The 24418-nt window shown below is 45.7% G+C and overlaps 1 protein-coding gene across 1 annotated transcript in view; it reads right to left on the reverse strand.

The window, feature by feature from the left end:
* LOC147736550 (N-acyl-aromatic-L-amino acid amidohydrolase (carboxylate-forming)-like) overlaps positions 1-24418 on the reverse strand; it is a 141045-nt gene that overhangs the window by 57287 nt on the left and 59340 nt on the right. Inside the window, exon 3 of the mRNA XM_086953768.1 lies at positions 14021-14114. Within this exon, the coding sequence (XP_086809894.1) occupies positions 14021-14114 (94 nt within the window). The remainder of the gene's footprint in view (positions 1-14020; positions 14115-24418) is intronic.

Genomic DNA, 24418 nt, shown 5'->3' on the forward strand with positions numbered 1-24418 from the left:
ACTTAAGACAGAATCCTAACTTAAGTCTGTCTTAAGTCTGTTTTAAGACAAAATCCTAACTTTTGTGAATACCAAAAGTAGTAAGTTTAGGATTTTGTCTTGTTAGTTCTGTGAATCGGGTCCCACATGTCAGGCTAATAAGGGGGAGCCATGGTCAGCATGGACACAGATTTTTATTTGGAAAATGTTCAAGCTCATGTTGAAGACACCACAATTTATACTAAATTGTCTTTTGATAACACAATGGAATTTACCAAGGTCCTCACAAATATCATTGACCATGCAATGGAGCTGAACATCATTGGAAAGGATGAAAAAACATACTTGTTGAAACAGAACCCATCCACTCCATACATTGATATGATTCCTAAGATTCATGAACACGCTACTAACCCTCCGTTTCGACCCAAAGTCGAAACGGAGGTGATATCAGTAACGAACTGAATACTGTAAACAGTTTTTACTCTATGGACAGACTTACTTCTATACCACTGTTTTCAAATAGTGAAAATCTCATGAGACATACACCAAAAAGTATTCAAAAGAATCTACTAAGAAAAGTGTACATCCCATGCAACAGTGGACAAAAAAGAGACTATTTACTGAAAATAGTCAGGATCCGAAGGTGCTAAAGAACATACAACCCAGCACCCTTCATACTGTAGTTAAAACTTACAGACAGCCCTTTCTTCTGAAGCAAAACAAGCATGCCTACATGGGTTAGTATGTGGTGTACACCCTCTTTCATGTGTAGTATAAATTATCAAGCTGAAACGATTCTCAGTAATAACTCTAGGCAGCTATGCATTTGACAGATCTTTACAACATTTTCCCAGAAAACGTGCCCTGCTGGGTCTAGTTCTCCATGGAAAGTTTTGGGATGATTCATCCATCAGGAGTTGAGAAAAAGGAGCGGTAAAAAAACTGTGTTTCCAATGTTAATTACCTTAGAGAATTTAGACACAACTTCTGCCCGAACCTCTGGTCGAAATTGCACCAAATTTGGCAGAAAGGTAGCTCTTGGTCCACAAAGAACACTTTTTGTTATTTGATGTAAATCTGTTTAGTAGTTTTTGAGATATTTAAAGAAAAACAAATTTGTATATCTTGGGTGGTAAATACTTTGCGACTATTTAGCGATTAATCGAGGGCTCTAAATATTTATTAAAAGTAATAGAAGGGGTTAGGGTACATGGTTGGAATATAGCAGTGTTTGAGGGAATCCTTCTAGGTAAAATACATTGAGAAATATTTTTTTTTCTCCATGTGCGATCTTCGCAACGTTCATCGTGGCACCCCGTATAACATCGCCAGAAATGTATGAATATCGCCAATTTTTTTAAAAGCCTAATACATTCACAGACTGATTTAGAGACTAATGCATTCACTCCCAGGCCCACTCATACTCTCTTCCACCCACTCATAAACCCACTCAGAAGGTCATGCACCCTCTCACAGACACACTCAGGCACTCATGTACCCACTCACAGATCCACTCAGAGAATCACACACCCAGTCAGAGACTCACACGTCCACTCAAAAACCCACTTAGAGACTTATGAACTTACTCACAGACCCACTCCAGGGGGCATATTACCAACAAGTTGCGATATTTATAGCTAAATAGGCTTAGCAACGATTTTTTTATCGCTGCCTATCGCTGGATATGTTAGCGGAGAAAACATGCTATTAGCAACATTTTTCTCCATTGTGCTTAAATATCCAGAGATAGCGGCGAAATGTGTGAATATCGCTGAGAATACAGCGATATTAACGCATTAGCGACGAATCCCATTGGATAACATGGCTAAGAACTGGTCTGGACAGGTGTTAGCATTTGGAGATGTTCGCGCTGAGTGCAAATATTTCCAACGCTATGCCTGCCTTGCTAATAGGCGAAAGCAACGTTAGCGACTGCTTTCAATCGCTAACTGGTTGGGTTCGCCCACTTTGCATGTCATTAGTGATAAACATCGCTTACATGCAAAGCGGGCCCCAAACCGCTCGCTATCGCCTAAAAGCTGTCACTAACCACAGTTAGCGACAGCTTGCTAATAGGGCGATAGAATTATCGTCGCTTAGTGGCCGAAAACGGCTGCTAAATCGGCGATAATTGCCTATCGCCCCCCTTGGTAATATGCCCCAAAGCCTGTAAGTGGTCTGTAAGTGGGTCTGTAAGACCCACTTACAGACCCTTTTACACACTCATGAACCAACACACCCACTTCAACAGAGTATCACACACCCATTCGTAGAATCACTCCCAGGCTCACATACCCACTCACGTACCTACTCAGAGATTCATGCACCCACTCACATACCCACTCACACACCCACTCAGACATGTACACTACCACTCACAGGCTCACTTAGACATATGCATCAATTCACAGACCTACTCAGACACTCATGCACCCACTCAAATACTCATTCAGAGGCTCATGCACCCACTCACAGACTCACTTAGAGACTTACCCACCCATTCACACACCTACTCTGAGACTCATGTACCTACTCACAGATCCACTCCGAGGCTCATGCACCCACTCACAGATCCATTCAGAGACTCATACACCCTCTCACAGACCCATGCACCCACTCACAGACTCACAAATCCACTCATAGACCCACTCAGGTACTCACACACCCACTCACAGACCCACATACACACTCATACATCCACTCAGACACTTGTGTGCCCACTCACAGACCCACTCAGGCACTCTCAAACCCATTCCCTCCCCCTCTCATGCACTCTCACATCCATTTACAAACCCACTCAGACACCCACTCACACACTGACTCAGACACTCACAGATTCACTCACAGACCCATTCAGAAAATCACTCACAGACCTATACTGCCACTCACAAACCCACTAGTCAATATATACAGGCGCTCACACACCCAATCTGAAAGGTAACAGATTAAAGTTAGGAAATACAATTTTAAAAACCTTAGAAATTCCCTGAAAGAAACCAAGTTTACAGGGATGTTATAGTTATGAAATAATGTTAAACAACCATTGAAATTCACTGAAACAACCAAAGGTTACAGGGATGTTATAGTTGGGAAATAGAATTTAGGAAACTTTAAAAAGTAATTGAAAAAAACAGAGGTTAAACCGATGTTATAATTAGACTTAGATTTTACTTGTACAAACCAGTGAAATTCAGCAGTTATTGTTACCTGAGCTAACTATAACTTACGTCCCTGCAATGCACTGCTTAAGACCTCTCATATTACATAGTCAGGGATATCACTGATGAAATCACTGAGGACATCTCAAATTACATCATTGATGACCTCACATCTCTTCTGCGCAAGATTAGGAAGATTCTTCCTTTCATATAATTTGAATTAAAAAAATTAATGGTCACAGCCTTGGTTCTATGGAGGTTGGATTATTGCAATGCCCTCTATTTTGGTATTCATCAGTGCTCTCTGAAAAAACTTCAAGTTTTACAAAACACTACTTCTAAACATTTGAGCAATGTGCACAAAAGAAGCTTAGATGAAGTCATCAGTGATGTCATCGGTGATGTCAATTGAGATGTCGTCAGTGATGTTATAAATGATGTAATTGAACATATCATGAGTGACGTAATGTGTAGTGTAATAAGCAGTGCATGTTATAGTTAGCTCTGCTCACTATAACTTCTGAATTTATATGAGTTTCTTTAGTTCAAAGGCTTAACCCCCTCCCATGCTCATGACGAGCTGAGCTTGTCATGAGCCACGGTTGCCGTGTGCTCATGACGAGCTGAGCTCGTCATAACGGCTCCAACGTTCGCACGTGGGGCTAATTTCCCCACTGTGCTGAGCATTCCACACAAACGGGTGTGGCCGTGACGAGCTCCGCTCGTCATGAGCACACGGCCACTGAGGCTCATGACGAGGTGAGCTCGTCACGAGCACCGGGGTGCTGTGCGCGCCCCCAGCATAGTGGGAGAATTACCCACGCGGCCAACGGGTTAATGTTGTCACTGATATATTCACCTAACTATAATGTTACTTTAACCTTTGCTTTTTTCCAGTGAATATGTATACATCTACATACAAACTTATACACTTACCTGATATAAACTAACCTTTTTATTGTAAAGGCATGCATGGTAAAGGCATATGCGTGATTAAGACCTGCATAGGAAAGGGAATGCATGGCAACGACATATTTAGGGACCTGGACCCTGCTGGGCCATTACAGAGCCACAGTAAACTAGACTGTCATCTACTATGACTTCAGCCTCTAGAGTTGACCCAAAGTCTGATTTGTGTATTGCTTCAGTGATGCCATAATTCTTTTTCTTAAAACCTTAATTTATAAGTTCAGGTGAACCAATATTGCAGCCATAAACCTTCTCCATATCATTCAGTGGATCTAAAAGAGCACAGAACCACATCAATATATGCAACAACAGCTGCCCTCAGGGGGCAATACATCAATCAATGCAGAACAGAAGCATCTACCTCTCCCCAGTCTTGTGGCACTCCTCAAATCCATCACAAGACCACTCGAGGCGCTAGTTTTCCATGTCAGTAGATACACCACTCCTTGAAACGTCACCACTACCCACAAACATGTCTCCCAGGGCCCTCTATATTTTCAGGTCATCCTCTATGTAGCAGTCTAGTGTTTCTGCCTGGTGGCAGAAACAGGAAGCACCACCAAACGGTGTATCACTCTCTGGCCAGGCGTGGCCAGAGAGCTTAAATAAACGGGCCGGGGTCGCTCAGGACGTCCGGCCCATACCAGCGCAATACTGTGTGGGTGTCTGTTATTTGGTCCATGTCACTAGGCCCATGCTCTGCCCAGACCCCCTGTTAAATAACCAGGCCCCCAACGTTGGCGATGAGGGTGGGATACAACTATCCACACATCCCGCAACTGCCCCAGCTGTGAAGAGTGCCGAGCAGAGTCACCGCGGAGGAGCGGGACGTGCCCGTCGCACCTGGCAATTGCAGCGAGTGAAGACCGCAGCTCCGTGTAGACCGCCGCGAGGCCGGTAAGCAGGGAAACGGCTGAAGGCCCCAAAGACTCACCGGGAACAGTTAGTGAAGAGCGCGTGCATCACGCGAGAAGGCAGCGCCCCCGCCCAGACGCTCCCATGCCCTGACGAGGCACGCGCGCATGCGCGTTGAAGAGGCATGCTCAGAGCAACGCTAGCAAAACGCTGACGAACTGGGGAACAGGCCGAGCATTCGAGCCGCCTGCCGCCACGTGGGTAAAGAGCCAGATTAAGAGGGAGGAAAGCTACCCCAGACGCTGGCCAGGCTGATTTATCACCCAGCCAAGGAAACAAGCAGTGGCAAAAGCAAAGGATAGTAGAGGGTGCCTATAGCAAGAAATCCACAAGCATTGGCCAAAGTGAGGCACAGTGAAGCAACCAACAACAATAGTGTACAACAAGCATTGGCACAAGCAACAGCAGCGAACCACTCAAGTGAGCGTACACCGCACTAGGTCACACCATGTCAAATCCGCCAGACGCAAATGCCGCACAGCCGCAGGGTGCAGTACCTGCGCAACCACCCCCTCCGCCAGCACACTCGCAGATTCAAGCGCTGCCACCCTTCAGTGAACTCATTGACCCGTCGACAGCGGCCCCATGATGGGCAGTTTGGGTTGGACGCCTTAATAATTATTTCATTGCGACCAGAGAAACGGACGGGGCAGTAAAAAGGTTGCTGCTCCTACACTTTGGAGGGGATGAAATCTACAAGTTAGTTTCTCTCCTCCCGAACACCGGCGCACCAAACAACTACGACGCTGCAGTCCGGGCACTGAATGCTCACTTTGATCCGCAACTCAACCCTCACTACGAGCGGTTTAAATTCTGGCAGTCCAGACAAAGAAAAGGAGAGACCATGGACACCTTCCACGCAAGACTTCGGGAACTGGTGAGCACGTGCACCGAAGATGATCAGACGAAGGAAGTCACGGCGCAGCTTATTCAAGGATGTCGAAACAAGCTGTTGAGGACGCTTATACTCCGGCAACCATGCATCACCTTGAAAGAGATCATGATACTCGCACACTCACATGAATTGTCCGATGTGAGAGCGGTGGCGATGGAGGCCGCACTCAACTCGCAAGCAGAAGCGCAGGCGCACTTAAAGACTGAGTTGGTAGATGCCGTCCGTACACCATCCAGAAGTGCAATGGGGAGGTGGTCTGCCAAAACAGCACGACGTGCCACATGCGGGTACTGTGGGAGAGGGGAACACAACCAGGATGGGTGTCCAGCGAGGGGCAAGACGTGTTCCAAGTGCGGAACTCCAAACCATTTCGCAAGCGTGTGCTGGGGAGGATTTTGAAGCAAGAGCACGGCTGGAAGGAAGTCGGTGACCGGTGCAGTAAGGCATCTTTCGTTGGAAGAACTGACAACCTCCCGACCAACCAAGGCACCATCTCGCAGCCAGCACCGCTTGGATGACTCCGTGACGAACCAAGATGAGGAGTGCTATTTCGTGTCCTTCGCAAGTGACCTGAAGCGAAGAAGGAGACCACAACCAAAATGCAATATTGAAATAGACGGATCACCAGTGACGGGGGTGATTGACACACGGAGCAACAATCAATGTGATGAGCATCCAGCATTACAAAAGCCTGAAACCAAGGCCGCAACTCACCCCGTCCAGGGTTCGAATCCTCACCTACAGAAGCCAGAAGCCCCTTCCTCTCCGTGGGAAAATGGTGGTCCAAGTCAAAGCAGAAGACAAGGAAGTGACAACAACGTTTCATGTCGTCGACAAAGAGGCAGACTTGCTAGTGGGGAGCTACACCACTGAGGACCTTCAACTAATAGCGTTTGCAAACGCAGTGAAAACACTTCAGAAGAAGGACATCTGAGAGCTGTTTCTGCAATTGTTTAAAGGGCTAGGAACCATCAAGAAAGAACCAATACGACTCCACATTGACAGAGCTGTGCAGCCGGCAGCGCTGCGACATCGGCGAATCCCGTTTCATCTGAGGCCACTAGTGGAACAGGAACTAGTAAAATTGGAACAACCAGGAGATATAGAGAAGGTGTCAGGCCCCACTCCATGGGTGTCGCCCATGGTTATAGCTGAGAAGCCGAAGGAACCCGGCCAAATCAGGATCTGCATAGACATGAGAATGCCCAACCGGGCCATCAAACGGGAGAGACACCTCATGCCCACGGTCGACGATATCCTGGCCAACCTGAATGGGTCTCAATGACTTTCCAAACTCGACCTCAACGCGGGGTACCACCAATTACGACTAGCGGAGGAGAGCAGATACATAACAACATTCTCGACTCATCTAGGGCTCCGCCGACACAAGCGGCTCAATTTCGGCATATCATCTGCAGCCGAAATCTTCCAGAATGCAGTGAAGGAAATCCTGTCAGGACTCCAAGGGGTCCTCAATGTCAGCGATGACATTCTGATTCACTCCCGGACAGTCGAAGAGCACCACCGGCAACTTAGGGCAACGCTCCAACGGCTAGCTGAGCATGGCGTAACTCTCCACAAAGAAAAGTGCCAATTCTTTCAGAAGACGATCGGGTTCTTTGGATACGTTTTCAGCTCCGAAGGAATCAAGGTGGACCCTCGAAAGTCACAAGCCATTCAGGGCGCTCCTGCCCCGACGAGCGCATCTGAAGTCAGGAGCTTCTTGGGGATGGCGACGTACTGTGCGAGGTTCATTCCGAATCTGGCAACCATCGCCGAACCAGTACGGAACCTCACAAAAAAAGAAACCCTGGAGGTGGACAGCCGCCGAAGACAAAGCGTTCACCCAAGTGAAAGCAGCGCTGCCAGACAGCACCACGATGGCCTATTTTGACACTGCCAAGTCTACCGAGATACTAGTAGACGCCAGCCCCGTTGAGCTAGGGGCGCTACTCACCCAGGAAACACAGCCAGGCATATGGGCCCCTCTCGCGTTTGCGAGCAGAGCTCTGACCTCCGTGGAATCACGATACTCACAAATCGAGAGAGAGTAGCTGGCAGTGAAGAGGGCCTGCAATCACTTCCACCTGTATGTGAGTGGACACCCCTTCCGGGTGGTGACCAACCACCAACCTCTCCTCCCCCTATTCAAGGGGACTGCCCCACATCCGCCCCCGCGGATAGAACGGTGGGCCATACAGATCCAACAGTATCAGATGGACCTAGTGTACCGTCCTGGAGCCAAAAACCCTGCATACTTCCTATTTCGTCATCCTGCACCTGTTAGTGAGCCCGACGTGACACAAATTGAAAAAACTGAGAAATTTGTCAACATGGTCGTCCAAGGATCGTGCCCACGGGCAATGTCACTTGACGAGATCAAACCACATGTCGACACCGATCCGGTGCTCAGCCGAGTCGTTCAAGCCCTGACGAGTGGATCGTGGGGAGGATTCCTCAAAAGCGTCGAAGGCTGGAGCGAGGATGAAAAAGCCCGACTAGGGCAAGTCTGGAGGATTCACGGAGAACTAAGCATTGCCGACAGTGGTGTTGTCCTGAGAGGGTCGCGTATTGTCATCCTGAAGGATCTACAAGAACAAGCGACCATTCTCGCGTGTGACTTGTAAAGCGCACTGCTACCCGGAGGCGTCCTGGCGCTATAGACCGCTGGGGAACCCGTCCTGGCTTTCCCTGTGAGATGTTCCCTCCTGGTTATATCCAAGGTGAATATCTTGTAGGTATCAAGGACCCCCTGATATGGATAGGACTCCTGGGTCAGGGAAGACAATTTTTATGTAAGGGTATATACCCAGGCAGACTTTTAGTACAAAAGCTGGCTATTTAAAGAAACATATTTATATAAGCAAAAATGATAAAATTAGTGCAATGGACTGGAGTAATATCAAAAAAGATCATTTTTAATTTCAATATAAAAATGGATAGATACATATAATTCGATATACACAGATTACACAATAAAAATTCTTAATACTTTATGTGGCTTTTCTTCAATATATATTTAGGAAGACATAACGATATATAAAAAAAGCTTTTTCCTTAAATTTAGTTCTCTGGCTATGGAGAATAGGGCTGTGTGTCACACATAAAGTATTAAGAATTTTTATTGTGTAATCTGTGTATATCGAATTATATGTATCTATCCATTTTTATATTGAAATTAAAAATTATCTTTTTTGATATCACTCCAGTCCATTGTACTAATTTTATCATTTTTGCTTATATAAATATGTTTCTTTAAATAGCCAGCTTTTGTACTAAAAGTCTGCCTGGGTATATACCCTTACATAAAAAATATATCCAAGGTGAAACCAGGCATCCCCGGCGTTTTTAGGGGGGCCGTTGTGGAGATGAGGCAAGCTAATGCCCAGAGTTGCCGAGTGTGATCCCTGGTTAGAGTAGGCACCGAGGCGAGAATTATCGAGTCCGCTGACCCTGGTTCACGACCCTGCCGCGGTTCGTGATTGAACCCTGGTCCCGGGCCGTCCTCTGCTTCCAGGTCTGCCGCCTCTAACCAGTGAGCCACACCACTCCACTAAGTGCTACGCATTGCAACAGCGGAAGGAAAGGATCCAGAAGCATCCCTCCAGCACTTCCTACGCGAAAACAGGAGCACCCCACACAGCACCACCCAACGGTCCCCGTGGTCACTCATGCTGGCTGGCTCACGGCGGGACATGTTGCCCATGACGGATACTTGGGCTCCTGAGCCGTACGATCCACAAGCAACCCAAGATCGGAGGCGCATCAACAACGATTGAGCCAGCCGGAGGCGGAGAGCTCACTCCCGGCTACCAGTCCCAGGGGACCTCGTACTAATATGAACCAGGCACCCGGAGGAAATTTCCGAACCCCCTACGAAACCGAACCATGGGTCGTGAAGGCTACAAAGGGCACCGCTGTCAAGGCGGAGAAAAGTGGCGAAATCATTACACGTAATGTGTCCTGGTTCAAACAAATACCACCGACCACTGACGCAGAACAACAGCCGGAAGATCCGGCGCCCATAGAAGCAGAGTTAACTCTGATAACAGCTGACCCAAGTAGGTCACCGGCCAACAGCTCTGTGCCATCATCACCATCAAGCAGGGCACAAGATTCCACACCCGATTGCCGAAGTCGTCGGCGACTATACAACCCTCGGCCTAACCCTCGGCCAAGCCAGAGACTTACTAACTTTGTGTGTTAGAGACTTTAATCTTTGATTTTTTTCAAAAGAACTGATTTGGAATGGGATGTAGCAGTCTAGTGTTTATGCCTGGTGGCAGAAACAGGAAGCACCACCAAACAGTGTATCACTCTCTGGCCAGGAGTGGCGAGAGAGCTTAAATAAACGGGCCGGGGTCGCTCGGGACTTCCGGCCCATACCAGCACAGTACTGTGTGGGTGTCTGTTATTTGGTCCGTGTCACTAGGCCCACGCTCTGCCCGGACCCCCTGTTAAATAACCGGGCCCCCAACACTCTACTTTCTCATCTCTCCTACTTATTTGCATGTGAGTCTCTTCCGCAAGTGTCCATTCCTCAACATCCCTATGCCAGCTCTCAATCTCTGGGGCATGCTGACCTATCCATGTTGTGGCCACCCTGCGTCGGGCAGGGACATCTTGAGCTGAAGGTATTTGTCTGCCATCTTGCACCCCTTATGTCTGCTTTTATTAACCAAAAGGCAAGACTGCAGGGTTATGGAGCGCTGCAATGAGGTTGCATGTACTAGTTTGTCAGCCACCTCCACCCAAAAGTCCTGCACGAACCAACACCCCCAGGCCAGGGGTAAAAAGTAAGCCCCTGGGCTCGCACAATGCGGACAGGTGTCCGACCGTGTCTGGGATATGTTTGCATTTTCAGGGGTATATGTACGAAGCAGGAAATCGTAGTGAATTGACTTAAATCGAGCATTGCTAGAAGCTGCTTTGGTAAGTATACATATGTACAACCAGTCCATGTCTGCCAGTGGAGCCCCCTCATCCCAAGTCATCCAAGTACGCAACGGGCATCTCGCAGCATCAGCCACCATACCTTTGGATGAGTACACCAAATGCTGACCAGACCCACAGGTCAAAAGGATACCCAACGTGCAGAAAGACGCTGGCTCCACTCGAAAGGTGGTCCAGGTCTCCCTGGCTAATTGGGTTAGGCTGGCATAGTGGTAGAAGAGACCTGTGCCCAACTCAACCCCCTGCGCATCCTTGAAAGTAATAACATTTTAATTGGAGTACAAGTCGCAGAATGCGCCACAGCCACCCTCTTTCCAGGCCTGAAAGGTCATGTTGTCTGCATTGTACCTGTCCAGCAATAGCATGCGCACCAGTAACTCCCTATGAAAGGGGAGGGATGCGATATTTGATAACCCCATTGGTACTGGACATTCCTGAGATCAGAGAAAAAATGAGAGCAGTCCACACAGCACTCCCCCTATCGTACAGTTATTGTTTGATCTATAACATCCTAGAGAAGGTTTTAACAAAACCACGAAGTATATCCTGTGTTAATCCACAATCATAGATAAATAATGTCCAATGTTTTCCATAAATTTCAAAGTTCATAGATCCAAACCAAAATGTATTCTTCCAAATCTTTATTGTAAATCCATAACCATATAAAAAACTTCACAGCTCACACCGCCGACACGTGTTTCGTCTCACAGAGACTTTTTCAAGGCAAAGGATGTAGATGCTTGTAAGGAAGTAAGGGTCACGGTCCTCCTCTATAAGTCGACTTAAATTCGTACAAATGTGGCTCCTCTGTGTTGGTAGTAAGGTCAATCACCTAACCAGACTTCCTCTCCTCACGTTTCAGATTGTGTGGAGAGTCTTCAAATACTCGTTGTACTGGATGGACAGCAGAAATGACATGTAAAAGCTAATTTACACCATGAAAGTCTATGTGGATGCTGCTCCACTGTGTTATAGGTAGTAAACACTATTTTTGGATGGAGGTCGCTCTTCAGTAACAGTGCATGCGTGCCGCAGAGACCATGATAAGTCTCTCAAGAACGTATTTGACCCTCCGACCTCCGTTGCCGTAGTAAAATGTTAATTGGAGTACAAGTCGCAGAAGGCGCCACAACCACCCTCTTTCCAGGCCTGAAAGGTCATGTTGTCTGCATTGTACCTGTCCAGCAATAGCATGCGCACCAGTAACTCCCTATGAAAGGGGGAGGGATTTGATATTTGATAACCCCAGGTTATCAGGACTGTGGTTGCCCCTCTTTTGAGATGGTTAAAAGGAGACAAAGGAGGATATTCAGAGGTTGCCATATTTAGAGGATGTCCTGATGCCACCAAACTTCACATAACCCCCAGACTGGCCATCACCACTGACAAGAGAGGATCACTCTCAGTCAAAAATAATAAGCATCCAAAATCTCCAGGTAGGACTCAACGTAAATGAGTCTCTGACGTGAGTTCAGAAAGAATCTTAGTGTCTTTTTGGGAGTAGGTAGGACATGAGCCCTTTCCATTAGGCAGCTCCTAGTTTCATAGGGAAAAGACAATCAAATATAGGGCCCACAATCACACAAGGGTTGAAAAAATGAGAGGCAACACCTGCAAATATAGTGTGAAACAACACCTGGGCTCCTGATCATTTGTGTGTCCCCGGATTTGGCAAAGGAGGCGGGAGGGATGAGAACTATTGTGAATACGAAACTGTGTATCCTGACTAATAAAATGATGGTGACTTTATTGGATGGATAGTATCAGATGGCGCACCAAGTGAAAGGGAATAAAAGCAGTGGGAGAAGTTTCTGTCCACGAAACAAACGTTCATTTTGATGTCTGCATTATTTTAAAAACAACTTTATTTGTATGGGCTAATTCATGACAATCAACATGTTTCAATGCTGTGGTAATCTTCATCAGGACTAAAATCCTATTTAGACTCAAAATGCCTGATATCAGTGTCCTCACCACTACCTAGTGATTCTTGGTGTCTCAAACAGGGATTTTTTTTCACTGACAAAATCCAAACTCTTCAGGCTCTGGTGTATTTTGTGGAGAATAGACCTCAGGATCATCCAAATGTAAATAGCACATGAGCCTACCAGGGGCAACTAGAAATACCAGTGATGCATACAACATGACCACTCATCCAAGTAAGCAGAGTATGTTTTAGATATGGGTCTGCACTAAACACCACCAACACAGGTTTCCATGAGCACACTTGCACAGTTCTCCAATCGTGACTACTCACATTTATGGTCATGTCGAAGAACGAGCAGGTGCTGGTGTTGAGATGAGAGCTTACGCCCTCTTAGGTTCTGGTGCATACCTTCATGTAAGAACATGTGTCCGTAGAAGTTTAACGAATGCTTGCGCAGTGTACTGCAGGTGCGACTGGTTCATCAAAGTGTCTCTAAGTTTCCCCAGGTCTTCAAATAGATTGTGGGAAAGTCTGGGCAAACGAGGGCATGTGCGACCCATGCTGGATGGCGCTGATGGAATACCTTCAGAGAGTTCAGCAAATGCTTCATCAGTCATGGAGTGTGATTGCTCCCCTGTGCATGGGTGCTTGAACCTGGTGTAGCATATTCTGGACCTTTGTGACAGTTGCATTCCCTCGCCTGTTTGAGCAATTGTTTTGTGCTGTCTCCATTTTACTGCACCGGTCTCCATCTTGTCTGATGGGTGCCTCTTCATTCTAGGCTTCTTTGCTCCTACACAGGCATTTCAACATGAGAAAAGCCTTTGCCTTGATTTTCAAATAATTTCAAGTTACCAGTGCCACCTGGTTTTGCATTAGTGGTTACAGTCTTTGGTGTTCCTTACAGCAGCCTTGAGTTTGGCCCGCTACCAGGAAGGAGCTACATCTGACGGCATCTGAACCTGCCTTTGAGATTATTGGGGTGTGATTGAAGAAGACCTGAACCCCCCCCCCATGACATTCTCAGAGGTCCTCAGAGGTGGAAGAGAATCTCATTCACAACTGTGATTTGTACATCTTAACATTCTTTTAAAGATATTCACTTTAACTTACCATGTATTACCCTAGGGTAAATTCATTTATGTGCTTGCCCTGATACAACTGCTGGATTTCCATTTATATAAAGGCATTAAAAATTAGGTCAGTACATTGATTACTTACTGATCCCGCAGCGGACAATGGTCGTGATTCTCCCAGAAGTGTTCTTGGGCGCCATGTGTAGGTAGATGTTAGTCTTCAGAAAAGAAAAGTGTTTCTGTGAATGTCAGAAGAAAGGGGTGTGAGGGGACAGACTGCAGCTGAGATCATACTGAACTGACTTACGTCAGGGTGTTAGCAAACACAAGGAGGTGATAGACGGAACATTAAAACTATTCAACTATTCAGACACTCACCCCCAGTCACAGATCTGGGTTGAAACCATCATTATTCTTTAGTTCACTTCTCCACCCCAGTTCAGACCCAGCCCATATGCAAATCAGTATTGACCCTGTGCCTCATGGGAACAGTCCAGCCTGAAATGCGAAGAATGGACTTTTCTGGACCGGAAACAAACAGCCTGGGACTGGTTTCGGAGTAACACTGCTCATCAGCCAGGATAGCTTGAATCAAGTGGCAAAGAAAGCACAGGACTTATAGCGAACAAAGTAAACACAAAGAGATGATGAACAAAGCACTAAAACTTTTCAGACACTCGCCCCAGTCACAGATCTGGGTTGAATCCATCATCCTTCTTTAACTCTCTTCACCACCTCATTTCAGACCCAGCCATATGCAAATCAGTCTTGACCCTGTGCTTCATGGGAACAGTCCACATAACAGTCAAACAAGGTCTTCCCTGGACCGGAAAAAGCATCCTGGAACCGGTTTTGGGCTAACACCCCTCAATAGCTAGGCTAACTTGAATCCAGTGGCAAAGCGAGAAGTCTAGAAACCCTTTCTGCCCCCAAACAACACCCATCCATGAACCTTTAAAAACCCTTTCTTCAGTTAAGCCCCACCCAGTCCTGAGCACTTATAGGCCTTCACTACCCCCAAAACGTCACTATCCCATAAATCCTAAAACATCCTTCACCACTACTAAACACACCCATACCTGACCCCTTAAAACGTATTACCACCCTAAATTTCACCCTTCCCTGAACCCTTAAAACCCCTCATAGCCCTAAACCTCACCCTTCCATGAACCCTTAAAACCACTCACAGCCCTAAATTTCACCCAATCCTGACCCTTAAAACCCCTCACCGCCCAACACTGCACCATCCCTGAACCCTTAAACCCATCACAGCCAATCCTGACTCTAAAAACCACTCAATGCCCAAAACTCCACCCATACCTGAACCCTTAAACCTATCACCACCCTAAACTTAACCCACCCCAGAACCGCTAAACTCCACCTAGTCCTAAACCCTAAAAAAACCCTCACCAACTCTCAACTATGCCCTTCATTGAGCATCAAAAACACTCACAACACCTAAACTCACCCATCCTTGAACCCTACAACCCCCTCACAACCCTCATACTCCACACATCCCTGAATCCTTAAACACCTCAACACACCTAAACCCACTCATCTATGAACCCTATAAAGCCTCTACACCCCTAAACTCTGCCTATTCCTGATCCTTAGAAAACCTTTTTGCCCCTAATCTCCCCATTCCCCAACCCTAAAACCCCTTTCAATGTCTGACCTCCACTGATCCCTGACCCCAAAAAACACCCTGCTTCTCCCCAAAAACAGCATCCATCTCTGAACCCAAAAAAGCCTCACAAGTCCTAAGCTCCTCCCAAGTTTAATGTAATAAACAATTTTTATTGCCCATATTTTTCTAACTTCCCGCCCGGGATGGGTAATTCCTACCGAGAGTTTAAATGCTTTAGCTGAAGTGTCAGGCAGGGAGTCTCCTGTGCTGTGAAATACAGGGAGGGGCAGATAGCTAAACAAACCTTCTTGCCAGGGTGCCTGCTAGAAATTTAAATGTTCCTGGAAGCGTTTTGGCATTAATAGGTGTAATTACTTGAAGCTTCCTGATGACAGTTTTATTGCAAGAGAGGTTCCAGCTGAGCTGTGACGCGTGTGCTTTTATGGACAGTTACAAAAGGCTGCACTATGTACAGTCTGGGGATTACTACAATCTATATTTTGGAAGCACTTTATCTTAAACCATTTTCAAATTTGGTATCTGCGTTATACTGTGTGCAATGCAAGTTTAAAATAATGCCTTCAATATTGCCAGTGCTTCCTGTCACAGGCTGGGACCTTGTTGCAGCGCCTTAGGATCGGGCACGAGTGGTGTTTGGACCTCCATCGGAACAGTTGTGTTCTTTGGAGCTCCCCCCGCCTGGCGCTTGTTCGATTTTAATCTACCAATTAACTCGTATTTGTACCCCGTGATGGCGGAATTTACCTCCACATAGTTTTGATCAACTGATCTGTTTACTTCCCCATTAATTTTCCTGACTGAGGTAAGGGGGGAGAATAGACTGGGTCTGATAGATGTCCTGAAGAAGACCAACGTGACCTGTTCAGTGGGGGCACTATAAGACGGTCGAAACATGTTGGTTTTGCAGTCTAAGGAGGGGTGTTTTGGGAACTTGATTTTCCCTATAAACACTTCCCATCCTTCATTATTTTTAATCCTGACTGTGGAACCTACGAATAAAGGTCTGGCAGTTATCCATGAGCCAGTTTTAATATCACTATCTATCCACTGCGCTTTTGTCTATCACTACACCCAGTCTTAGGGTAACACTCAATTGGTTATCACTGTCTTGTCACTTTTTGTGTTGCCTTGTATTTTGTTTCCCCCTCCCTATGCTCCGCCCTGTGCGTGGTTACGCCAGGGCGTTTTGTAAGCAGACCCGATGATGAAGCATGTCACACACATTTGTGTGTGTGTGAGGGCAGTTTTTCAAAACACTCGATTTGTGTCACTGCTTGTTTGTTTACTCATGTTGGTTGTTGTCCTCTCTACCCCTTTGTGTGTTTAAATGCTATACCAGGAGGTTCGGGTAGTGGAGATTTGTTTTGACCCTCTCCCCTTCTTTGTGAATGATGACCTTGTAGCATTAAACATACACAAGTCACTACCCTCCAATGAACCAACCATCATTCACTTTTGTGGCTCACTGGTATCAGACACAGATCTCTGCAGTGCATTAACTAACAGAGGTTTCATAACGTACAAAAGTGCTTTTGCCACTGATTAAATTAACTTGCATTCATTTTATATTTAATCTCTGCCTTATTTTATATGCAATTACATGAAGGTGAAAGACAGTCGCAGCCAGCATGACTCGCGGGTTGGGGGAGGGAGTCACGCGGGGAGGAGAAATCGCTTAGTGAGGGGGAGTTTAATTTACCCACAAAATATATATAGACTTACCTTTCCACCGTCTGGGTCCTGCGTCTTCTTGGCTCCTGCTCCTGCTCTCCTGCCTATGGCAGGAACAGGAAGCAGGCAGCCAGGCTCCCTCCAGACCCTCCACTAAGCCAATCACAACTCCACAAACAGCGTTGTGATTGGTGGGGTCATTTTCCAACCAGGGGCTTACGGGGAGGCCATGTTCTCCTTGCAGGCGGAATGGCAGCCTGCATGGAGAAGATCAGAGTGCGCATGACTGGTTTTGGTGTCCCTTGAGGGATGATCAAATAGTCATTGCGCCCTCAGGAGTGGGCGCACCACTCCTCCCCTGCCCTGGCTGCTCGCAAAGCAGCCCCGCCCACTGGCTCGCCCGCAACCAAACATAAAATGGTAATAACTGAAAGTTTTTACCATTTTGTGTTTCTGCTTCTCGTACTGCGAGAAAGCGGTGGGGCGGTGTTCCTCCACCCTAGTGGAGCAGCCGCCCCTGGTGAAAGACTAAAAAAACTTACAGAATATTTTGTTGTGTTAGCCACGCCTTTGACTCCGCCCCATGCTCACTCACTCCGCCTTCTCTGTGCGCTGCATCAATAACAATAATACTCTGCTTTGTATAGCGCAGTGAGGGTTTCCAGGCACTGTTCCTTTGCAGGGGGAGATTAGGGGGGCCATTAGGATGGCGGGCAGACTTTCGTCCGCCCGCCACCCTAGCGGTGCTGGGACTGGCTCTCAGTGGTGCGGCGGTCCTGCACCGGCGATTAGGATGCCACCACCACCGTGGCGGTGGCATCCTCCATTCCCAGCATTGTGGTGGGCGGTGCTCACAGCACCACCTGCCACAATGCTGGGAATGCACTGTGTGCATTGTCCTGCACAAAATTACAGGCACCACGAGGTGCCTGCCACCATATCCATGACAATGTGCACCCCCCAATACCTTGGGGGCCCGCAATGGGCCCCCGTAAACGAATTCTGCATGCCTTTCCGTGGAGGCAAATGGCTTGTTCCCGCTCCCATGCTAATATGGATGGTGGTGTCTAGCAGACACCGCCACTATATATATCCCCTTTTCCGCCCGGTCGACTGGTCGACCGGCGGAAAACTAGCGGATGGTCTTTCTATCTGATGGGGTCCCCCTGCCATAATATTATGGCGGGGGAAATGGGTGGCGGGCGGGGTAGGATGTAGGGCGGATCGCCACCCCCATGCGGGCGGTGGCAATCCGCCCTACATCCTAATGGAACCCTAGGATTCACAGTTCCCATACTTTTTTAAGTGCACTTCATACCTGCATACATCAGAGCTCCCGACTAAGGAGGATCTGGTGATTGCAGATTCTTTGTAGCTAAAACCAAACACACTTGCATTGCCTGAAAGCAAGCGCTCCAGTGGTACTTACTTCTAGGCACTATATATGTTTGGTTTCCAGCGAGCTTGGACCTTGCGTGAGAGCCTCCTTGTTTCTCACCGCTCTCTCTTTCCGATGCAGGGCTTGAAAAATGATCAAGTTCACACTCCAGTCGCAGGTCCAATCACTTACCAAAGGCTTAAAGTAAATATACATTTTAGGCAGTAGTAAAGGTTTCTAATATTAAACAGTAGGCATATTATATTGTCAAATTAATTGCACTTAACCTTCAACAATTAAGGTGATAATTCTGAGGTACAACGAGTCACAGGGGATGGTGCTTTGGATGTGACTGACTCTACCCCATCCCTCCCAACATCTCAGACCTGCAGCTGATATGTCACTGACTGCTTCAGCCCTGGTTTTTCACCGGTTAGCATGACATGGGACTGACTCTGCCCAGCCCTATCAGCCTTTCAGAGATGCTCTCAGCCTGGGTCCTGTCGGCCTCTTAAGGGTGATGATGAGAAGTGTCTGGCTGCTCTCATCAGAGATGCTCTTGACACGTGACTGCTGAGCTACCAAGTGGACCTATGTCAGTCACCAGCCCTGGATTTTAAGATTGCATTATCTTTGAAAAAGATGAAAAGCTCTTAATAAGAGGCGAAATCCTGCATCAAAAAGAATGTCTGCATGACCCGAACTCAGGAAATGCTCCTTTGTGGAAAAATATTCTACACTGAGAGGTTGGGCAAAGTTCACATTTCTTGCCCCCTCAATAATTGCTAACACCATTTCAGGACTTATCAGGAGTTCAGCTCAGGGGAGGGTGGTTTCCTGCAGGCCTCGTTGAAGATGAGGCCTCCTTATTGGCCTGAAGCCTGAAGCCACTGCTTGAGTACTGCTTGAAAGCTAATGTAGTTTCTCAATCCTGGCAAGGCAGCATTTAAAACAAGGAGACCTCAGTCTTCCAAAAAGTTATCTTCCAAATGCACTTTTTGATTTTTGCAAATTGTTTATTACTAAAACTTTTAACTAGTTGGTCAGACTTTGCTCAGCTTTTGCTAATTGAACATTATGAATTTAGTAAGGCCTGTTCCACAACAGCTAACACTATGGGCCCGATTCACAGACCTAACTTAAGACAAAATCCTAAACTTACTACTTTTGGCATTCACAGAAGTTAGGATTTTGTCTTAAGTTTGTCTTAAGACAAACTTAAGACAGACTCAAGACAGACTTAATTTAGGATTTTGTCTTAAGCCTGTCTTAAGTCTGTCTTAAGTCTGTCTTAAGTTTGTCTTAAGACAAACTTAAGACAAAATCCTAACTTCAGTGAATGCCAAAAGTAGTAAGTGCATTCTGTGAATGCCAAAAGTAGTAAGTGCATTCTGTGAATACCAAAATAGTAGTAAGTTTAGGATTGAGTCTTAAGTTCATTCTGTGAATCGGGCCCAATGTCTCAATCACTCTGCCCTCTCCGTCAGGAGAAAGACCATTCCCAAATTGGCCTGGAAGTGTGCTCTAGTGAACACTGTGGGCCCGATTCACAGAACTAACTTAAGACAAAATCCTAAACGTACTACTTTTGGTATTCACAGAAGTTAGGATTCTGTCTTAAGACAGACTTAAGACAGAATCCTAACTTAAGTCTGCCTTACGTCTGTCTTAAGTCTGTCTTAAGACAAAATCCTAACTTCTGTGAATACCAAAAGTTGTAAGTTTAGGATTTTGTCCTAAATTAGTTCTGTGAATCGGGCCCATCGTGCTGGAATAATCTGACATTTTTACATAGTTGTCAAAACTACTGACTTGTTTCTCATGCCAGAAGAGCTTCCTCATTCGATGCTGTCTTGAGCATCCAGTTATCCAAGTAGTGGTAAATTCTCCAGTTTTTCAGACGCAGTAGAGCCACCAACGGAGTCACCATTTTGCTGGACACAATTAGTGTTGTTTTTCCCTGAAGGATAGAACGTGCAACTGAAAGTGGAAACCCCAAAGACAAAACCTCGGGCATTGTTCCCTTTCCACCCAGTGTGACTAGAAGTGAACAGAGAGAATCAATATTGCTATTTAAGATTGTGACATATAGTGACAGGCAGTTCATTATTACAAATAAAAATTATAATTTTATGCTAAGCCAAAAAATTATTAATCAATTTCACCCTCGGTGTTTTTTTTTTTTTAAGAATCCCACTAGTCTGCATTTCCTGATTCTATGAAGGTTCCCCTCATCATGTATCGTCACTCATCACTCCATTTTAGTCCTTTCTTTTATTCTTACTTTTTTCCCTTTCATCTTTCTTCTATTTCCTCATCGTGCCATTATTCGGCAGTTAAATACGTTTCAGAGCACTGTTTGTAAACCATTCCTATTAATCACGTAGGCGAAACGGATGCATTACCAATGCTTGTTCTGTCTTGTGTACAACCACTCGGTAAGCTGCACTCGCTAACTCTGTGCTGTAGTCCACAGTTTAAGATGGTGGACACTAGCCCAAAATGAAGACAGGAAGTGATTGGAAACTTGTAAGGTTCATGAACTGGCATGACCCTGTCCCTCTTTAAAGCAAGCTTCTACTGCCTGAGATGCAATCTGAGATCAGCTGGGTCGAGCTGTATTATGTAATCTAGAACTTTCCATCGAGCCCCGGAGTAGAAGCACCTCTTCTAGAAAACAACCATTCAGAAATATGCCTTTTCAACAGAGCAACGTCATCCACACCGCTGCTCATGAGCTTCAGAAGAAACTGCGTGACTCACTGGGCCATATTATCAAGAACGGCGATAAAATTATCGTCACTTTAACTGCAGGACACTTATATATGCCCTTGTGAATTCCCATAGAACCCCAGGTTCTGGTGTGCAGGACATCAAACCTGGGCTTCTATGGGAATTCTCAAAGGCATATTATCAAGCCCCTTATCTGAACTGTGCCATCTGACCTCACTCCAGGCACAGAAATATTACACAATGCAAAGTTTATTCCACAAGGTAGAATTTAAGAGAGATGGGATATGGTAAGGGGTTGTAAAAATACTCAGAAGCACATAAACCTAGAATGAGCCAAGCCTACCTTCCATTTAAGACACACATGCTTCTCCTCATTCCTAAGAGAGTGACAAAGGGAGCTTAGAAGGGCTGGGGGGAAGGACAAAAAGCTCCTGCACTCATTTGCAGGCGTGTGAAGATCAAAGTCTACAACATAACATAATATGTGCATTTGTAAAGCACACGTTCACCCAGAAGGGTATGTTAGTGCTGAATACCAGATGTTTATTGTTACCCAACTCGATGGTACTCATTATATCAACCTCAGAAGGATGAAAGGCTGAATGGACCCACCGGGATTCTAACCTGTAATCATGAGCTCCAACGCAGACCTCTACACTGAATGCATTAGTTCACAGAGTCACCAAACCCAACAGATTCCACCAACTTGAACCTGTACCAGGCATCACTGTGGAAGTAGGATCATAAGATCACTGCAGAAGTAGGATCATAAGATCACTGTGGAAGTAGGATCATAAGATCACTGCAGAAGTAGGATCATAAGATCACTGTGGAAGTAGGATCATAAGATCACTGCAGAAGTAGGATCATAAGATCACTGTGGAAGTAGGATCATAAGATCACTGAAGAAGTAGGATCATAAGATCACTGTGGAAGTAGGATCATAAGATCACTGAAGAAGTAGGATCATAAGATCACTGCAGAAGTAGGATCATAAGATCACTGCAGAAGTAGGATCATAAGATCACTGCAGAAGTAGGATCAAGTAGGATCATAAGATCACTGCAGAAGTAGGATCATAAGATCACTGCAGAAGTAGGATCAAGTAGGGTCATAAGATCACTGCAGAAGTAGGATCATAAGATCACTGCAGAAGTAGGATCATAAGATCACTGCAGAAGTAGGATCATGAGATCACTGCAGAAGTAGGATCATAAGATCACTGCAGAAGTAGGATCATAAGATCACTGCAGAAGTAGGATCATAAGATCACTGCAGAAGTAGGATCATGAGATCACTGCAGAAGTAGGATCATAAGATCACTGCAGAAGTAGGATCATAAGATCACTGCAGAAGTAGGATCATGAGATCACTGCAGAAGTAGGATCATAAGATCACTGAAGAAGTAGGATCATAAGATCACTGCAGAAGTAGGATCATAAGATCACTGTGGAAGTAGGATCATAAGATCACTGAAGAAGTAGGATCATAAGATCACTGTGGAAGTAGGATCATAAGATCACTGCAGAAGTAGGATCATAAGATCACTGTGGAAGTAGGATCATAAGATCACTGCAGAAGTAGGATCATAAGATCACTGTGGAAGTAGGATCATAAGATCACTGAAGAAGTAGGATCATAAGATCACTGTGGAAGTAGGATCATAAGATCACTGAAGAAGTAGGATCATAAGATCACTGCAGAAGTAGGATCATAAGATCACTGCAGAAGTAGGATCATAAGATCACTGCAGAAGTAGGATCAAGTAGGATCATAAGATCACTGCAGAAGTAGGATCATAAGATCACTGCAGAAGTAGGATCAAGTAGGGTCATAAGATCACTGCAGAAGTAGGATCATAAGATCACTGCAGAAGTAGGATCATAAGATCACTGCAGAAGTAGGATCATGAGATCACTGCAGAAGTAGGATCATAAGATCACTGCAGAAGTAGGATCATAAGATCACTGCAGAAGTAGGATCATAAGATCACTGCAGAAGTAGGATCATGAGATCACTGCAGAAGTAGGATCATAAGATCACTGCAGAAGTAGGATCATAAGATCACTGCAGAAGTAGGATCATGAGATCACTGCAGAAGTAGGATCATAAGATCACTGAAGAAGTAGGATCATAAGATCACTGCAGAAGTAGGATCATAAGATCACTGTGGAAGTAGGATCATAAGATCACTGAAGAAGTAGGATCATAAGATCACTGCAGAAGTAGGATCATAAGATCACTGCAGAAGTAGGATCAAGTAGGATCATAAGATCACTGCAGAAGTAGGATCATAAGATCACTGCAGAAGTAGGATCAAGTAGGGTCATAAGATCACTGCAGAAGTAGGATCATAAGATCACTGCAGAAGTAGGATCATAAGATCACTGCAGAAGTAGGATCATGAGATCACTGCAGAAGTAGGATCATAAGATCACTGCAGAAGTAGGATCATAAGATCACTGCAGAAGTAGGATCAAGTAGGATCATAAGATCACTGCAGAAGTAGGATCATGAGATCACTGCAGAAGTAGGATCATGAGATCACTGCAGAAGTAGGATCATGAGATCACTGCAGAAGTAGGATCATGAGATCACTGCAGAAGTAGGATCATAAGATCACTGCAGAAGTAGGATCATAAGATCACTGAAGAAGTAGGATCATAAGATCACTGCAGAAGTAGGATCATAAGATCACTGCAGAAGTAGGATCAAGTAGGATCATAAGATCACTGCAGAAGTAGGATCATAAGATCACTGCAGAAGTAGGATCAAGTAGGGTCATAAGATCACTGCAGAAGTAGGATCATAAGATCACTGCAGAAGTAGGATCATAAGATCACTGCAGAAGTAGGATCATAAGATCACTGCAGAAGTAGGATCATGAGATCACTGCAGAAGTAGGATCATAAGATCACTGCAGAAGTAGGATCATAAGATCACTGCAGAAGTAGGATCATGAGATCACTGCAGAAGTAGGATCATAAGATCACTGCAGAAGTAGGATCATAAGATCACTGCAGAAGTAGGATCATGAGATCACTGCAGAAGTAGGATCATAAGATCACTGCGGAAGTAGGATCATAAGATCACTGAAGAAGTAGGATCATAAG

Source organism: Lissotriton vulgaris, chromosome 1_2 (assembly GCF_964263255.1).
Source record: "Lissotriton vulgaris chromosome 1_2, aLisVul1.2, whole genome shotgun sequence".
Taxonomy (NCBI): Eukaryota; Metazoa; Chordata; class Amphibia; order Caudata; family Salamandridae; genus Lissotriton; species Lissotriton vulgaris.